This window comes from Pituophis catenifer, unplaced genomic scaffold (assembly GCF_029215685.1).
Source record: "Pituophis catenifer annectens isolate HBS135680 unplaced genomic scaffold, rPitCat1.0.hap2 SCAF_2, whole genome shotgun sequence".
Lineage (NCBI taxonomy): Eukaryota > Metazoa > Chordata > Lepidosauria > Squamata > Colubridae > Pituophis > Pituophis catenifer.
Genome location: NW_027256882.1, coordinates 78810503 through 78829829, shown reverse-complemented (window position 1 = coordinate 78829829; position 19327 = coordinate 78810503). Strand labels below are relative to the sequence as shown.

The 19327-nt window shown below is 34.5% G+C and overlaps 1 protein-coding gene across 1 annotated transcript in view; it reads left to right on the top strand.

Moving 5' to 3' along the window:
• The window catches only part of SYN2 (synapsin II), a 112218-nt gene that overhangs the window by 45473 nt on the left and 47418 nt on the right, over positions 1–19327 (top strand). The window contains exons 2-5 of the mRNA XM_070933666.1: positions 4078–4135; positions 6554–6645; positions 8767–8923; positions 13868–13957. Coding sequence (XP_070789767.1) covers positions 4078–4135; positions 6554–6645; positions 8767–8923; positions 13868–13957 — 397 coding nt within the window. The remainder of the gene's footprint in view (positions 1–4077; positions 4136–6553; positions 6646–8766; positions 8924–13867; positions 13958–19327) is intronic.

Sequence of the window (19327 nt, the reverse complement as noted above, 5' to 3'; positions counted from 1 at the left end):
TATGTCATAACATTGTCTTTAGATTGTCACACAAGAAATCATATTATTATTATTATAAATCATTATTACTATTGCAATAAGTTCTTTGGCAGAAATATATACCAGAGTAAGGGTATGGCTAGCTGATGAAAGCTAAAAAGCTTGAAATAGATCTATACTAGTCTCCCTTTATTTCTTTATCTTATTTATTTCAATAGTAATAATAAGGGAGTCCAGTTATTTGTAGGAAATAAATGCACTCTAGTAAAATATATTCTTGTTGAAAAACTGTCATAATTCCATTTATGGTTTTCTTTCCTGTAGCTGCAAGCTTGAAGAAAGCACTACAAGTAAATTTTGTGCAGTTTCTTCTTTACAAGTTTTACTTAGTTTGTACAGAAGAATGACAAATGTCAATGAGTTTTAAAATAGTTATTAAAATAGATATTTGCACACATATATAGTGTATCTGTGTCTATCTATAGTATATCTGTTTCTGAAATACAAGCTAAACATCAGAAATCTAGCCATGTCATAGAAATGTTCTGATATATTTCATGTTTTCAGTAGATTATTGCTTTGCATGCTTTGAAAATTGTTCAAAAGAAATGCTTGAGACTTTGAACACAGTTCTTTCTGTTATTCATTAAAACAGCCTAGCTATTTTCAAATTCCCATTGCTCCAAGGAATCCCTTCATTAAAATTAATGTGACCCTTAAACATATTTGAGATTTGTAATTAAATATTCCTAAATAAATCTTAAATATCTTCCGCCAAAACAGGATTTGGAAGTATTTAACTATGCATATTATAAACTGTTCTGTAAGTTATAACCAGGCTGAACCTAATGGCAGGGTCAAATGCATCATCAGTTTGGAGTCTGTGCTCCAATAACAGGCACAACAGCCTACCCCCCACCCAATTGAAATCCATTGACTTATCTGGCACCAATTTGCCTTAACTATTAGTAGTTCAGATTCTTGCATACAGGCAGCATTAAATAAATTTACTGTACTTTTGAACTGTATCCTGGTTTCTGACTTCTTGCACTTGACATTAGTTTGGTTACATACTTGTTTTTTATTATATTCATTTTATATATATTATAATATTTTATTATATTGTTATATTTAATTATATATGATATTATTTGGGTATATACTTCTGAACACTTCATTGAAAAGAAACATTGCTATTTGGTATTTAACTCTGAATAAGTAGTTAGGAAGATGATAGGATAGATAAATAGAAGGATGATGTGATGTGATGTGATATGATATGATGTGATATATAATCTTTGCTCTCTTATTGAATATAGTGATGTTATGACTTACTGGGAAAAGGGCATTTCTATCTTATTTATGAAATAAGGTTAGGCTACCTATAAATCAGTATTTATTCTATCAGAAGTCCTTCATTCTGTTAAAACATTTAAAATTAATTAGTAGTTACTGTTATTGGAAGATAATATGCTTTTACCATTATTGATTTATCTTGCATAGTAATGGTAAATAACATTTTCCTATTTTATATGTTTAATATTCCATCTTCTTCATTTTCATGTTCAATATATTAAATGAATATATTTTAATATAGCTACAAATTACCCAAGACAGAATGCTGGGAATAATTAAGAACTGTACAATGAATATGGCACTTAATTTTGTAATCTCAGTAAATGAGATCCTTAAGCCATATTTGAGATTTGTAATTAAATATTCCTAAATAAATCTTAAATATCTTCCGCCAAAAGTTAGTAACATTTTAGTTGTCTAAATTTCTAAACTAGAAATTGAGGGGAATGTGTTAACACAATACCAAGAATGATTTTTGATCCTAAAAGATGAAAAATATATTTTTCCATTTTAGCGTTTAATTAATCTGGGTATAATTAGCGTTGGGATTCCATTTTGTTAGTTAAAACCCAAATGAAATAATTTGGTTTTCTGTATTAATATTTAAGTTAAAAATGAATATGTGAAACAAGATGCCAGAGATTAGTTGATTAATTCAATCAATTAGAAATAATATTACTCTAAGAATATTTTTTAATCCTAATTGAATATAGTGCTTTGTAACTATGCATATTACTCAGATTTTTATAATGCTGCACGCATTATACGCTGGCCAAAAATGGAATTCATATCCAGGGGTGGGCTCCTGGGAGTTTGCAGAGGTTCAGGAGAACCTCTAGCTAAGATTCTGTGCAGTTCAGAGAACCCCTAAATCCAATTCCTGGTTGGCTCCGCCCATTCCACCCCACCCCTCCCAGGAGTCCCCATGTGGCCCGTTTTAGATGCAGGTAAGTGCAGGGCATGTGCAGAGGCTCGAAGAGGATACCTCCAGAGCCTGGAGAGGCCATTTTTGCCCTCCCGGAGGTTCAACAAAAGCCTCAGGAGCCCGGGGAGTGCAAAAACACCCCCCACACACCATGGTGCAGGAGGCCAACTAGGCCATGCCCACCATGGCCACACCTCCCCCCCTTGCTAAAATTTTTGAAGTCCACCCCTGTTCATATCCCTATGAAAAGGGAAAGATGCTTTTCATCATATAGCCAGAAAGTCAGATACTTCAATCTGCCATACAATTTATTCTTTAAAAAATACTAGAACAGAACAATGGATGATGTCTATGAAATGAGACTAAATAAAAGTGCATTAGTTTGTTTTTTCTTTCTTTCCCAGTGTGGTAATAACTATATCTTTTTTTAAAAAAAGTAAAGTTAAATAATATGCTTACATTGGTCCTCCTTTTTAAAATAAAGTTTGATTTTGTTATCTCTGATGGAATTGATCTGTTTCCCAATGAAAGAGGGGAAGCATGATCATTAATCAAATGTATATGTGTTACATATGAGAGCCATGGTAGTGCAGTGGTTAGAGTGCAGTGCTGCAGGCTATTTCTGCTGTCGGCTAGCTACCAGCAGTTCAGCAGTTTGAATCTCACCAGGCTCAAGGTTGATTCAGCCTTTTATCCTTCCAAGGTCAGTAAAATGAGGATCCATATTGTTGGGGGCAATATGCTGACTCTGTAAACCGCTTAGAGAGGGCTGTAAAGCACTGTGAAGTGGTATATAAGTCTAAGTGCTATTGCTATTGCTACATAGATATAAGGTTGCACTTTTGAAATTATGTTACTTTTTTGCATTTAAATTTTGAATCATCAAAGGGCATCAAATTAGATTTCCTCTAAAAGATGGTGTCAGCCCTTTGAGGTAGGCTGGGCCAGGAAACAGTAGAACATCTACTTTATTAATATAGGCTATAAGAATAGAGTTTCTCCTTCCACCCCTCTTAAACACAGGAAAGTCTCAAGGCAGGGCAGTTTTGACTTTCTCCATTTCTTCCTGTCTCTCCAAGCGAAAGAATGTTTTTGTAAGGGTTGCCTCATATTTATATCATAGATATTTCTGTACAAATAAGAGTAGGAAGCAATATGCTATGCCACGGCAGCAGACAGAATCACAGTGCAAAGGGCTTCTGGAAAAGGAAATTTGAGAACTCAAATATACTAGCCTTTGGGCTCGATTGTTTCATTATAAGTCCATAATTCAAAGTATAATAGATTTGTAATAATACTAACAGTCAAATTTTCACAATAGACAGATGGATAGAAATACCGGTAGGTTAAACTCATTCAATAAATTGGATGATTCAATTAAATATGTAAAGGAAGTCATCACTTGTTGGTTGCTTACTGACTATTCAAAGTTCCAAAAGCTAGTTACAACTTGATTCCTCAGTTCCAATAATATTTTCAATGCTTGGCAACTGGCTCATTTTTGTGGTTGTTTGCAGCATTCTACAGTCACATAACAATGTTTTTTCCTGGTTACTGGCCTATTTTTGGCAAAAAGTGCTGATAATGAATGATTCACTTAATCCCTGCCACAAAAAAAGTTATAAAATCTGAGCAGTCCCATGGGCGCTTTGCTTTATGACCATCATGAATTAATGATGAAAATTCTGGGTTCCAATATGGTAGTAAGTCAAGAACTACGTGTATTAAATAAATTGCTAAAAGACAGTTTTTAAAATATCAATGTGATTTTGCTCATTTACTTACAACTTATTTTAATGAGAATTCTTCTATTTCAGGACCAAATGTTTTCGTGGGAAAAAGGTCCATGGAGAATATGACATCAAAGTCGAGCAGGTAGTCAAAAAAGATTACTGTCATATTACTCACATAATTTTTCTTAGCGTTAAATATTATTTCAGAGCATTAAGAATGGAATAAGTTGGCATCATATAAAACTATTTTTGACCTAGTGTAAATAATGAAATTATATAATACAGTGAATAAAATATGAATTTTTTGAAGTTACTGAAGCAGTAATAAAATGTTTTTAAAAACACTTGGCAAGGATTTTTTTTAACATAATTGTTTTAAACAACAGCTTTAAGCCTGCTTACTGTTCACTTCTAAATGCAAAGTTACATTCTTCTATTAAAGGTATTGGTATTAAGACAGTGAAACTTAATAAATTCATATGCCTTACTGTCATTTGTACTGTAGATGATTCAGAGGATATTCATAACTTGATGGGATTTTTTTTTTAACTTTGCAAGAAAAATGTTATTGTCAAACATGATTTCATTGTAGCCTACTTATGGACAAAACTGATGGGGAGTAAGTGATAGAATGGATCTTAGAAATGAACATGATTAGTTGGCCAGTGAGTTTTTATCATTTCTAATCACTCTTCCTATGAGACCAAAAGGAAGTGTGTTCCTTCCTTGTTTTGATATAGTTTGTTCAGATAGATTTACTTGTAGGAGAAGAGAAAGAAAGATAAATGTTTTAATTATTTTTAAAATTTTGCTCTTTCTTTACTTCCACAATTTGTTTTTCATGTAAAAAGGATCAAAATCATATTTCTGTCCCAACATCTAACAGCTTTTAACGCAGGAGATAAAATTGTAGTCAACCCCTCCCTAATAATGAAAGAGCAACATAATATTTTTTTTATTGTGCCTATAATTACCTTTTTTATTTGATTATTTTTGTTGCACAGATTAATTCTAATTAAATATTCTAATTAAAAGAATATGCCTAATGAGTAAAAACTACATTACATTTACTTAGGGATATAATATAATAATCACATTTGCTTGCAAAAAAAATGAAGATAATTGTAACGACATGGTATATTGCTTTTAGTTTTTGCTGATTTAATTAATGTTGGATTTGCAAGAGAAAGTGAATGGAACAGATGATTTAAGAGGTGTGAAGGAGAAATAGAAGATAGGAAGAATAGAAGATGCATGGAGAGAAGAGCTGAAGCTGAAGATCAGGGACTGCCATGCTGGCTGAATGCTCACAAGACTAGCAGATTGCTGGGGAAATAGTGAATGTGGAAACCTCTAAATGTAGGATCAACAAAAAGAACAACTGGAACTACTGTATATGAATCCATCAGTAAACACTGCCAGAAAAAAGCCTTGGTGTTCCTGACATCTGTAACTGCTGTGGCCAGGCATGTCTATGGAAGTTGTTTCTAGGCTGATGAAAGAGGCAGCAAGAAGATAGTTTCCATTATTGGTATTTGCTCTATGTAAACAGACTCAAGACTAGAATTAGCTGTTGTGGAGTGAGTCGAATCATGCATGGAATCTTCTACCAGGAATAGGTGGAAATGCTCTACTGAAGATAGATGAATGTAAAAAATGTTTCTTTAAGAGTGCCTCTTTTAAAAGGGACAGAAATTATGAGGAGTGCGGATGAACTTTGGAAGGTAGTTTTAGAGAACAGAGCTATAAATGTTGGCTAAAGATTGTTTGGCCCTGCGGAAATTAGGGAAATATGGACTGGAAGCATAAAGTTCATTAGACTTATGCAGCATCCAGAATGAATGAATGAATGAATGAATGAATGAATGAATGAATGAATGACATTCATTCATTCATTCATTCATTCATGTCTGAGTGAGAGTTGGAGTTTGGCTGCAGAATTGTTCTTCCTGGAACAAAAGGGTTGAAACAAGGAAGTTGCAGGGTGAAAAATGGGCAAGGGAAAGGATAGCTTCAGGGTGTACCTTTGCCAGCATGCGACAAGTGACGTCAAAGGGGATCATTATAGACAGCTGGTGGAAGGATGGGGCCAACTGCTTTGGGGGACTTCAGGCTCTAATTGCTCCTTTTGAATGGCAGTTCTCCTGTAGCAAATCTGCTCTCATCCACAACTTGATCATGAATGTATGGGCAGATCTACCAAGAAATTTAATTTTTTTAAAAGTTAATGATGATAGTAATTTTACAATACATTTTATGACAACTTTTTTCATAATATAAACATGTGTAAAAAAAATTTTTTCATACTTGGCAACATCCCAGAAATCTTTATTACTTATTGAAGATATTTCCATTGCTTCTACTTTTCATATGAAAAAACAGTTCCAACATTAATCTGTTCTCTAAATATGTAACTTCTTCTGTAAGAAAACACTCAAAATATTTTCAAGCACACTTTGCTAGATACTAATAGTTTGTTCAAATTTCATATGTCCAGAGAAGTTACATGTGGACTAGCAGCTTAAAAGTAGTTGGTTTATGTCTTTTTTTAATCTTTCAGGCACAATTTTCAGAGGTCAGTTTGATAGCTCATGCTGATGAGAATTATTCTGTAAATGTGCAAGCTTTTCGAAATGGCACTAAAGTTGTCAAGTAAGTTATTTTACTTTTTTGACTTTCAGAATTAAGGTTAACATAAATAAATACAAAATATAATCATGAATAATCTCTTTTATTGGAAATAGAATCTGTTCACGGTTCATCCACGTTTTACAGCCAAGTTCAATGGATGATGTAATTCAGGTGTTTATTCGTCTTCTTGATAAATCCATAAGTAGCAAACAGCCAAAACCATTCAATATCTAAGATAAAATATCCAAATAGCATTTCACTTTGTTCTAATTCATGTGAGGTTTAGGCTAACAGATTAATCTACTGGACAGTATATGATCATCAAGAACTGGCGCAGCTTGATGGCACAAAACCAATCTAGCAATCAGGTTGCCCATATCTTTTTCAAGAAAACTATGCTATTTTGTTGCTAAATTTCTCTTCCTCAGTTTAAGATGTGTAAATATAATTTAAAGAATAGAAAAAGCATATTTCAATATTCCTGGTAACAAACTTGCAAAATCTTAGAATGTTTATAATTACTCTAGAGAGACTATGAATGAAACAGTTAAAGAGTTATTGGTTTTCTCTTTGGTGAGCACTAATAGGTCATTGAAGGCCTATTTGAACAGAAGTAGATGTTATATGTGAAACAAGGAGTGATAAAGCAGAAGGATTGAAACATAAAGCAGTTCTAAATTAGTACCTAGTATTAATTTTTTTCCAGATCTCACAGATGGCAACAAATTCAGTGTTAATATTTTTTTGGTCCTAGGAGAGAAAATTAGGGAAGAGAATAAGCTTTACAACAAACAGATTAAATTATGACTTTAACATCACTCTTTATCATGGCATCTTCATTTTCATTTTATCCTTAGCTTTGGATAAAATTCATCAGTTGCTGGTTTTGGTCTTGTTCCATCAGAAGGATAGATAAGTGTCTGTATAGACTAGTATATCAAAACATTCTGACTTGGATAACAGGAGCCTCACGCTCTAACCACCTATAAAATGGTAGCCTTCCAAAAAAATTGCCTGAATTTCTTTTTTTCAACCAGTTTCCAATATCCAAGATTTTTTCATGACTGCTAGTTAGTGAAATTCCTTTCTTTACCAATCTCCATCATCACCAACACAACCAATAACTACAAATGAAGTTAAATAATTGTTTACTTTCTCCTAGTCTTTTTTCATTTCTTTGAGAGGAATTTTTCATTGTTCTGATGAAAAATTATGACCTCAGCAAAATGCAAACATATAGAAGGACAGTATTAACATAAGAGAAATTCTAAGAGTTCTCTCTATTTGGGCATTATTCTAGAACCACAAATCTCTACTTCCCTTTTGGAATATAATTCTGGTCACGATGACAACTCTGTCCTTGGTTCCAGCATTGTCACTTTTTTTTCAATCTGTGACTCTTAACTAAAATCTTAGAGGGAGAGCTCCCTCAAAGATTTCCAAACTTGCCAATCCATTTTTAATTTATTCCTGGAAAAAGAGTTATATCTTTACAACATCTTAAACATGTTAAGAATACTTTTTGCTATTAACATTTCTATTCCCTTCCAGACCAGAGTTGTACCTATACAATGGCTTCCATACAGGGGTAAAAATGCACTTGCCTTCGCTACTGGATCGCAAATGTGAGCGTGGACGCCTCGTCCACGCATGCACAGAGCCTTCTGCGCATGCGCAGAGGGTCAAAAACAGGATGTGATGACGTCCAGGCAGGTGGGAGGAACCTCCCGCCGCCAGCCCTATTGGATTGTGAGAGCTGGATAGATCCGGCTGGATTTCACCACTGCTTCCATATCACACTATTATGATAACTACAGTACTACCCTTAGCAACCATATCTGATATTTGTACAATATTGGATATATCTCTCATACATAGATCTGTCCCACTTTGAATTATGAAGCTAGATGAAGGCAAACCATTTCTAAACTCTTGTCTAGAAAAATATAAGGACTCATCTAAGGCTGTCCTCAGGAGGCAACAGTGACTTGAAGATGCATACACACAAACAAGCAGTTTTCAGTATAACGCTTTTTCCTCTACATGTAATCTTAATCAGCCTGTTCTAATTCAGTAGCTTCCACAGTTCTAGTAGGTTTCTAATATATTTGTTTGCTTGCTGTTAAACTCAATTCTCTTTAGGTCATTCAAACCCGACTTTGTTCTTGTCCGGCAACACTCATTCAGCATGGCCGAAAATGAAGATTTTCGTAACTTAATTATTGGAATGCATTATGCAAGCATCCCAAGTGTTAACTCTCTAGAGTCAATCTACAACTTCTGTGACAAGCCCTGGGTGGTAAGTAACAAATACTAATTCAATAATCATATATTTCATTGTATAATTGAAGAATAACACATTTAAATGTCAAATTGGGGAGGAGGAAAGGAAAATGAGTACCTTTTAGCCCAGTGTTTGCCCCTGTGCACATGCAAAAGTTCATTAAAACACTTACATTTGGATTGCATCTCAAAGCCTTACATAATATAAATACATTCCTTGATGCTTTTTAATTACTATGTATATTTAATGCTAAATATCTTAACATTTAATATTCATAATCTTTGCCTCATTTTCTTGCAGCTTCTTTTTACTAAGGTTCTCAAAATTTTGCAGATAAAAGAACTGTAATCAGTCTTGTACAAAGTTAGTGAAGTAGCTATTATTAATAGAAAGTGCCTGTTCAGAGAACAAGATGAAATAATAAACAATGGGTAAGGGAGCTGAACAATAATACCTTAAAAATGGTACTACTGCCTAGCTAGAATGCACCTCCCACGTTTCAATTTTTTAATCATTCTGGATGATAATATTATAAACACAAATATGAGAATCTGTATGAAAAACTTTATGTTCACTAACTGTGACTCATCTCTCCATTGCTTTTCCTTGTAGTCTCTGTTGGTATGTTGCAATACAAATAAAATCACTTCTGCATGTAGAAAGTTAATGTGAGGTTATAATTTTTTTCCTGCTGGCATTCAAGACGAAACCAGCCAGTTCTCTACCTTAAGAAGTTTAATGTGTTATTCCTGCTATTGTTAAAAAGGCTGCAGGCATTTGCAATAGCTTTGTACATTTTATCTTTTAAAATCAAAATACTTTTATCTTTTACCCAACCCTTTGCATAAAAAACCGGTTTTCCAGATTTTTAGAGTAAAAAAAAAAAAAAACCCTACAGTTCTAAAATACTTTAACACGACAGATTAAAATTATGATTTTAAAAATGTAAAAGTAACAAGAGATACAGTACTTGTTAAGCCTGAATGGCAGTTATATTTAAATGTTTGTTCTATCCCCATTTTTTTTTCACTTCTGGGTAATTGTCTCATAGCATTTGCCCAAAAAGCCTATTAAGTAAGTTCATTATAGATACCAGACTTTGGGACCATTAAATAATTTTTTCCAATTGCTCTGTCAGCCTGGAAGTATTACTTGAGGCAAGAGCCAAACTGGGGACAAATTCCTATGTTCTCAGCTTGACTCAGAATAGACTCTTATCCAAACCTTCTTCTGTTCTGCCCCAAATATTTCAGAAACCTTTATCCAAGTACCAGAAGGCCGGTAGAAACAAGGGTTAGACACTGCATCATGAAAAAATATGTTATTGAGATGCCCTTAGTTTTATCTCTTCCTTTGGGACAAAACCTTGTCTTTATTTATATGAACAGAATGTGGCAATGAGTGCTAATCTGTCATTGTGGCTTCTATGGCTTATGTTTATTTACTTTTCAATGACAAGAGAGAGATTATTAAAACGTATCAAAATGTTAATACAGTCAGGCAGTCTGGCAATTATACCTGGAGTTTTCTCTTGTTCATCCCATGAGGCTGTTATCTGCATTTATATCTAATTTATATTAAACAATTGTTTACAAAGTTAAAGAAGAAAAGTAGAAAAGGAAGCAAGATAAATAAAAATTGTTTCACTCTCTCTTTCTCCCTTCTTTTTGGAGAAAAGAGTACATGAGATTGTCAATAAAGAAATTAACTTATTTTCATTAACATTGCAAAAATAATTCACAAATTTGCTTCAATAATCTGATGGTTCACAATGGAACAAAGATACTGGAAATAATTAGTTCTTTCCAAATGCAAATACCAGATGCTGCAAAGAGTTAAATCTCCCCAGCTCTTTACTAATCTGACAAACTAGGTAATAGGCTGAGACAAAGACCAGGAAAATCAAATGCCCAATCATGAGTAGGAAAATTGCTCTTTCAGATGTGCTTTTAGATCAGTGGTTCTCAACCTTCCTAATGCCGCGACCCTTTAATACAGTTCCTCATGTTGTGGTGACCCCCAACCAGGGGTGGGTTCTAAATTTTTTTACTACCGGTTCTGTGGGCGTGGCTTATTTTGTGGGCATGGCTTGGAGGTTATGTGATTGGGTGGGTGTGGCTAGCTGGTCATGTGACCGGCTGGCCATGGCTATGTGTATAGGGACTACTGAGAGGGCTGAAAAAAGTCATTTCTGACAGGTCCTCGCACTTTTGACTGGTCCTCACACTTATGACCATCCTCACATTTATGCCCGTGCAGCATTCTTAACAACCATGTCACTCATTTCACAACTGCTTCTCTTCACCATGGTGACAAGATAGGGCAAAAACGTAAAATGTGAGGACAGTCGTAAATTCGAGGACTGGTCAAAAGTGCGAGGACCAGTCAAAAATAACTTTTTCAGCCCCCTGAGTAGTCCATATGCACAAAAGGACTACCCAGAGGGCTGAAAAAAGTCATTTCTGACAGGTCCTTGCACTTTTGACTGGTCCTCACACTTATGACCATCCTCACATTTATGCCCGTGCAGCATTCTTAACAACCATGTCACTCATTTCACAACTGCTTCTCTTCACCATGGTGACAAGATAGGGCAAAAACGTAAAATGTGAGGACAGTCGTAAATTCAAGGACTGGTCAAAAGTGCGAGGATCAGTCAGAAATAATTTTTTCAGCCCTCTGAGTAGTCCATATGCATAAAAGGATACAGCAATAGAGAGGGATGAAGGAAGGGAAGGGAAATTAGAGTAGGAGTGAGGGTAAGAGAGGGAGGAAGAGAGGAGGAGAAGGAGAAAGGAAGAGGAAGTAGGGAGGAGAAGAAGAGGGTGAGGAAGAGAAAGTAAGAAGGAAAGAAAAGAAAGAAGTGGTAGGTTTAAGGAGAAAGATTGCTGTACAATAAAAAAGATGAAAGGGAAGAAAGCCAACCCCAAACAAATACAAAGATATTAAGATAAAGAATGAATTGTTAATCTTTAAAGAATAAAAGAGAACAAATATGAATAAATAACAATAATTAGAAACACACATACAAACATACAATATATTTTCTTTGAACAGAGTATTTGGCCGGTTCATAAATTTAAACAATGTTTAGTCATTTCAATTAAATTTACAATTTCTATATTTCCTTTTTGCCATATTTATTCTTCATCTATTTTTGTAAAAAACCAATATTACCCTTCATCCTCATCTCTAATCTTAATCAAATTCAATTTTTCCCTTCTATTCTATATTATACCCCTTCCCATTGTCATCTATTTTTATATCCATCCTCACATTGGTTAATTATGTAATATTAGTTGTTTAATATAAATTCAACATTTTAATATAAATCAATTAGTTATATAACTACCTTTTCTGTATATTAATCAATATGAACATGAATATTCCAATTATTTCCATGCAATCCAATTTCTTACAAATCAATTAATTATATTTACCAATAATAATAAACCAAATAATTTCCCCCATATATTCCTCCAAACCACAACTTAACCTTTTTTGCTTTCAACACAATATACAATTAATAGTATCTCAATTATTACAATTCCCTAGTTAAATAGAACTTTTTTTCTTTTGTGTTTTAAAATCTCCTCTTTTTCCCTAAATTTCCCGTTGTTTGCACCTACCTTTTTTGGTGAGGAAAAAGAAAAGAAATCTGCCTGTCTAATTTTCCAACGTGCAAAGCCAACAGCCTGCTTTACTTTCTCTTTCGTTTTTCAGTATAGCTAGGGGGAAAAAAATCTGCACTCTTTCCAAGCAAGCAGAAGAGCCCTGAGCAAAACAGCTGAGAGCAAATCAGCTGGGGGTCGGGAGCCGATCTAAGCAAGGGCTAATTAGCCTATGCTGAAGCTCCGGGGTCCAATAAAATTACAAAAAAACACCGAACCATTTGTTAAATTGCTGGCTCCCCCACCCCTCGCCCACCACTATTTATTGGCAATAAATAGTGGTGCGGAGGGGCGGGGCAAGCCAGCAATTTAACAAACGGTTCGGCTGCACCACTGGCTCTAGGGCGGCCCTTTGAAGCCCCGCGGCAAAAATTTAAACAGTTTTTTTTCCTCTAGCCATCGGAGGCAGCAATAGATTGGGAGTGGGTGGGGTAAACGAACGGCCGGCGATCCAACAGAGCAGAGAGTGAGGGTGAGTGAAGGCATGGGGGGGCGAGAGAGGGCTTTGGCGACCCCTGTGAAATGGCCGTTCGACCCCCAAAGGGGTCGCGACCCCCAGGTTGAGAACCGCTGTTTTAGATAGAAAAAAAAAAAGCTCATATTGTTCTTTTAGCCTCTTTTATCCTGAGATGGTCTGTTGCTCTTCCCATACCCCATGCTTGCAATTTACCTTTTAAAAGCATTTAATGCTTAAATGATGCTTTGTCTCATTTGACCATAAATGTTTAATTAGAACTTATTGCAACCTCTGTGCTATACATTTGCTATAGCTTTGAAAACTTGGGAGGAAATACTGTGACAATAGATATGTCATTCAGTTATTAGTAGTAACTGAGAAGTCTATTGCAATTACAAGATTGAATAAAGAGAATGAAATATGGAATAAATGATCTCATTATAAATGTGGCGTGAGAGTTGGCACTAAACCTTAGTGATAGCTCTATGAAAAAGCAATTTATATAAACTGTTTAGTACCAAGCAGAGAGGCACTGAAATCCTCTATTTGTTTCTAAATATGCCTGTTTAGCAATACATTGTAGATGAGCTGTATTCAAGTATTGCCATAGGGGAAAATCCAGACAATATTTATAAATAGGTTTATTAATGTAAGGCTGTTTGTGTACCTTTTTACTTCATTTCTCTGTAGATAATAAACTGGCAAGCGCTAAGGCATTTTGGAATTTAGATCTTGAGGGTTTGATAGATAATGATTAGAGGATTGCAGAGGAGTGCTGAGATAATTTTTATATTAACTGTCTTTGGAATTTAATGTTTTGTTTTTTTGTAGTTTGCCCAATTGGTGTCCATCTATAGATCCTTGGGAGCAGAGAAATTTCCTCTGATTGAGCAAACCTTTTATCCAAATCACAAGGAAATGGTAAGAGCAAACAATAAACATAAATTTCTATTCCTTTTGCATCTGAAAGAGTTCATTTTATCTGTGTATCATCCTCTTGTTTTAGCTATAGTGTCACTGGTTTTATGAAACAAAGATGTTTACTCATATAAAATACTTGACTCCCTAACAATGGGGGAAACATTCTTGGTGTTTTTAAACTTTCAGAGATTGAAATGAGAGATTTTTTTTTTAAATACATTCATTTTAGGCTGCTCAGATTAAGAGTCAAATTGTGCTCTCTCTCTTTTGTAAATTGCATAATTGTATGAAATTTTGATTTGTATATATTATTAATGAGAGGTTTCTGTGCTATATTATTAAATTCTGAAAAACTTTAAAATTCTGTAAACAATTTTGAGAACATTTGTCTTTCTCTTACCACCATTTCTGTTTCATTTTCAAATATATCATGTAATATTTAGTATACTAGTTTAATACTGAAAGGCAAGTATCAGTTGACTTGCTTTCTATTTCTTCAAACCAAATCCAAAATATTGATTGATTGTATTGTTCCTGGAATAATATATGATGATGAAAGTAAAATGTATTTTAGACTAGATTTGAGTTGTCAAATCTAGTCTAAGGTAGTGGGTGGAGATAGTCAAAGCTTTAGAAAGCCAGTTATTTTTGTAAAAGTGCATATATTCCAATGAGAATTTGAATTAGGTTATTTCTTTCTTTTTCTTTGTACTGCTAGGTAAGGTCAATGTTCTTATTTCTGTATGCAAATTATAAAAGTAAGTGGGAATCCTTAACTTTTTATTCTACCCTTCTGGTTGGACAGGAAGATATTGTTTATAATTTTCTGGTAGATGTCTATTATATGGAATCGGCTCCCATGTTAGAGGGAGAAACCATTCGTTTGTAAGAAATACGTATGTGTATGTACACAAACACACACACACACAAACACACACTATGGTCAGTTTGGAACATTTGCTTTTCATGCTGTCATGGGTTTTCTGTTTAGTTTATAATTTATAATTATTATAATTTATAACTTTATAATTCTACTTTGCTAAATCTGACGATGTGCATTTGAATGTTTCAAGAGAAAAAGTATGGTATAATTTATTTCTGCTTTAAAAAAGTAAATTGGATTCTGTTTATCTCATCAGAGGATTGGTAGAAATAAATCCCTTTATCATGCATTCTAGCATATATCGACAGAATATAGCATTACTGGAATCATTTCAACTTTTACATTTTTTGACTTTTCAATTGCCAGAAAAATAACACAAGGTGTGAGAACTTTAATCACATCAGAGTTAATGTGCCAGATGAGATGCCTTTGGAAGATAAGTGATAACAAAGGTAACTATTAAACCACTACACAAAGCAGTTAACACTTACCTATAGCAAGATCAGAGCGTGGCTACCTACACTGGGAGTGAAGGTTGGAGACTCCTCCAGCTTTCTTGCCTACCAAGTCAACTCATACTGAAATCAGCAGTCTCATTTTGAAAGCTTTTTAACTTTCTCCATTCTTTAAAGTAGAGAAAGAGAAGCCACTAAGCTGTTCCTCAATAATTCAGTGGCAGAGATTATTTCTCTGGAGAAGAGGGGCTGGTGGCCAAAATTATTGCATAGGCACTTTTCTGGAGTATAGGAGGACTTTATGTATTTTCATTCATTAATTCATTCAGTTAGTATGACTGCCCATTTAGCATGAAACTCTGCTAAGTGTTGCATGCCAAATTAAAAATGGCATCAGAGCAATTCAACAAAGATTAAAAATACATAATATAATATAAGAGAGAAGCATGCCTCCTAGATGCCATTAGAGGACATTGTTTAATGCCCACAAATAGCCTGGTGCTGTGAGAACTGTAAATCAGCACTTGAATTCTACCCAGAAGCCCACTGGAACCAGAGCAGCTCACAAAAGTGGGGTGTTGCAGAGTCATATCAGCATTTTCATGGTGCTGCATTCTGGACCAGCTGTAGTTACAGAGTGGTCTTCAAAGGCAACCCTGCTATATGTAGAGAGTGTTGCATTAATCTAACTGGTTGGTGACCAAAGTATTAATGTTTGTGAATAGGGCCTCCCAATCTAATAAATGGGTGCAGTTGATGCAAAGACCATCCTAGCCAACAGCTGCCACCTGCTTTTCAACAAGGAACTAAGGGTCTAGAAAACTCCCAAGCTTTGTACCACTTAACACTATCCCATCCAGCTGTAGTGATAGAAAGTTCTCAGATACAGGTGGTCCTAAAACCTATGGCTACTTGCTACAATCTTTGTAAGACCCTACATCTGTTCTTCACTACCCAGAACTCTACAACCTCCAAATGCTAAAGAAAAAAAATCCCTCTTGTTTATTCCAGGTTATAGATACATAACAGTATACTGACTATATCCAAGCATGGAACCTGATTGGAAGGAGATTGTGGGAGGGAGCTCTTAGTGAACCCTACTCATAGCAACAAGAGGGCCAAGCCAACACATCCCAGACATATAGATATTTACATGCCCCAACTTTTTTCCCTCTGCAATTAAAAATTTAGGACTGTTAAGCCTGTAATTATTAAATTAAATTCTCTCCTTGAAACTGCATGGATACACAATACACATCTGTATTGTGTTCTTGCCAACTATGTGAACACTAGTTTTCCATTGTTTTCTTTCAGGATATTTTTACCCATCAGAACTAATTTATAGTCCTGGGATTTCCTGGTAGTCTGCTATCAAGATTCAAACAGTCCTGGGATTCAGTCCAGCTTAGCTTTTCAAGGTCACCTAGATGGAATGGGACAACTTGGTACAGCCAACCCGACACAACCAACTTGCTACGGGACAACTTGCCATGGCCAACTCCCTGTGGGACAGTTCACTGCAGGACAATTCAACAATTCAATTTAAATATTTAAAATAATTAAAAAATACTTTCACATTTCATTTTGTCCCTCCTTTTGCATTCTTTCTTTAATGATTCTATTCCACCATTTCTTCAATATTACTTAACTTTTTTCCCATGGCTAGTTGTCTTGTGGCAAATTGGCTGCACCGAGTTGTATTAGACCCCATCTCATTTGCTCACCATAATGGGTATCCTCTGATATGATTTCTTCTTTGGTCCCTTCATCCTGGCCTGCAGCTCTGCAACTATGCTAGCAGATCAAGGATTGGGAATTAGATGCTCCTGTAGCACTAGCACTAAGGCTTATATATATATTTCTGTATTGTCTTGTCCAGCCCTAATTGGATTATTATATCCTGAAAATACTACTATTAACACAACCAATAATAGGGACAATTCTGGTTCTTATCTTCTCGATGGGACAGAAAATATATCTACATTTCTTTATGACTGCATTTTTGAGAGTAAAGTGGGAGAATCATTTCTCTGAAAACGCATAGTTTTATCCATAACAGAGTGGAGTCTTTCTTCCCCTACAAATTATCAATCTCTTCTGAAGGATTATGAGAGTAGGAATTTAAAGTTCATAGAGGATAAGTTGCAGGAAGAATTGGAGGACATGACAGAAAAGAAATGGATGCCATTTCTGATTGCAGTAGATGACTGATGACATAGAAAATGGCTATGGGAAAAGATGAATGTTGAGATATTCAATGTAAGATCCCAGTTTTGCACATAAAAAGGTCAGGGCTTTAAATAGCAATAGCACTTAGACTTATATACCGCTTAGTGCTTTACGGCCCTCTCTAAGTGATTTACACAGTCAGCGTATTGACCCCAACAATCTGGATCCTCATTTTACTGACCTCAGAAGGATGGAAGTCTGAGTCAGCCTTGAGCGGGTCAGGATCAAACTTCTGACAGTGAGCAGAGTCAGCCTGCAATATTGCATTCTACCAGCTGTGCCACCACGGCTCTTTGGTATATAAAATAGTAATAATAATTACTCTGCTTGTTCTGATGTTTACTAATAAAAATATAAACATAGATTTTGAGTTTTAAAGCAGCTTTAATTTAAGTTGTGTTAGAACAAATACTAACTACCAGTTGTGTTTTTAAGACATATCTCAATGAGGCTATAGTTAGTCATTTCTAGTCAACAGCAAAATAGCCTATGTCCTAAAAATCACATACACAGCCTCATCTATCCATTCTTTTCTTATGGATTGGTGGAAATAAATTAGCTGTTATTCTGTATGATTTTGAGTGGTCCATACATTGCACTAAGGTAAAATTATATTCATGTTTTAACATTTCATTATTCAAATTAGAAGTTACCAACTTCTGTATATTTGTGACAAAGAGACTTGATACAGGTGTATTCAGGCTTAAATCCTGGCCATTCGGCAATGATTTCTACTTGCAGTGGTGCGTAAATTAAAGATTACAATGGAAAAGATTATATCGAAAACAAATTGTATCATAAGATTAACATTCTTTTATGAGTACATTTTGAACATTAACAATTAGGACACAAATTGTTAACAATCTAGCCACAAATTCTGGCTAGAAACCATTACTAATGGCACATGAAATAAGACTCAGACCATGCCATTTCTTCAAGTTATTTTAAAATATATAATTTGAAAATGAGCTGGTATGTGAAATGTCTGGAAGCAGCATATATTGTCTTGTTCTGATGTTCATTAAAAATTGGTGTCTGATTGCATTGAACAACCACCTTTTAATTCAAACTTTAGCACTAATAAAGGAAATGTTTGTAGCTCAGGATTGACCCCTCAATTTTAATATAATAGTGCTGTTAGAAGGTAGCTCTTGGTGTCTTCCCCTTTTTATTTAGGTTGCTCATTGATATTTTCTATACATATACAGGGCAACAGAAAAAATATTTTGCTATAATAACTGCATGCAGTAATGCAGACTTTGTTCTTATAGTATAAAAGAAACAAAAAGCCAGTACAAAGATAGAGAGTTTAATAAATTCCAAATTTATTTTAAGATCAATTTCACAATACATTGTCTTTTTGAAACATTCTCTTAGGTTCTAGTGGTACTTCAAATTTAATCATGTTTAGAGAAGTATTAAACTATTAATACTATTTAGATTTCTTATCTTTACAAATGAACAAATGTTTTCCCACGGATTTTGATAGTCAATATTATACCTTGTATTTTTTAATTGCTATCTTACATAGATTGCAGGTTTGTGCATCTGGTCTTTATCTATTTGCTACTGTATGCATATTTTCAATATGTAATTAGCTAGCATTAACTATATGGTATACCTTGGAGATATTTATCACAAATGAAAAGGCTTAAAAATGCCCATCCTTCCTTTAAAAAAAGTTAAAAGATTACATTTGATTTTGAAATGATCCAGATATGCTGGAGTTAATTCTTATAAACTATTTTAAATAAATATATCCCCTTTATTTCTCACTTTACATGGTAGCTTTGAAACATCTCT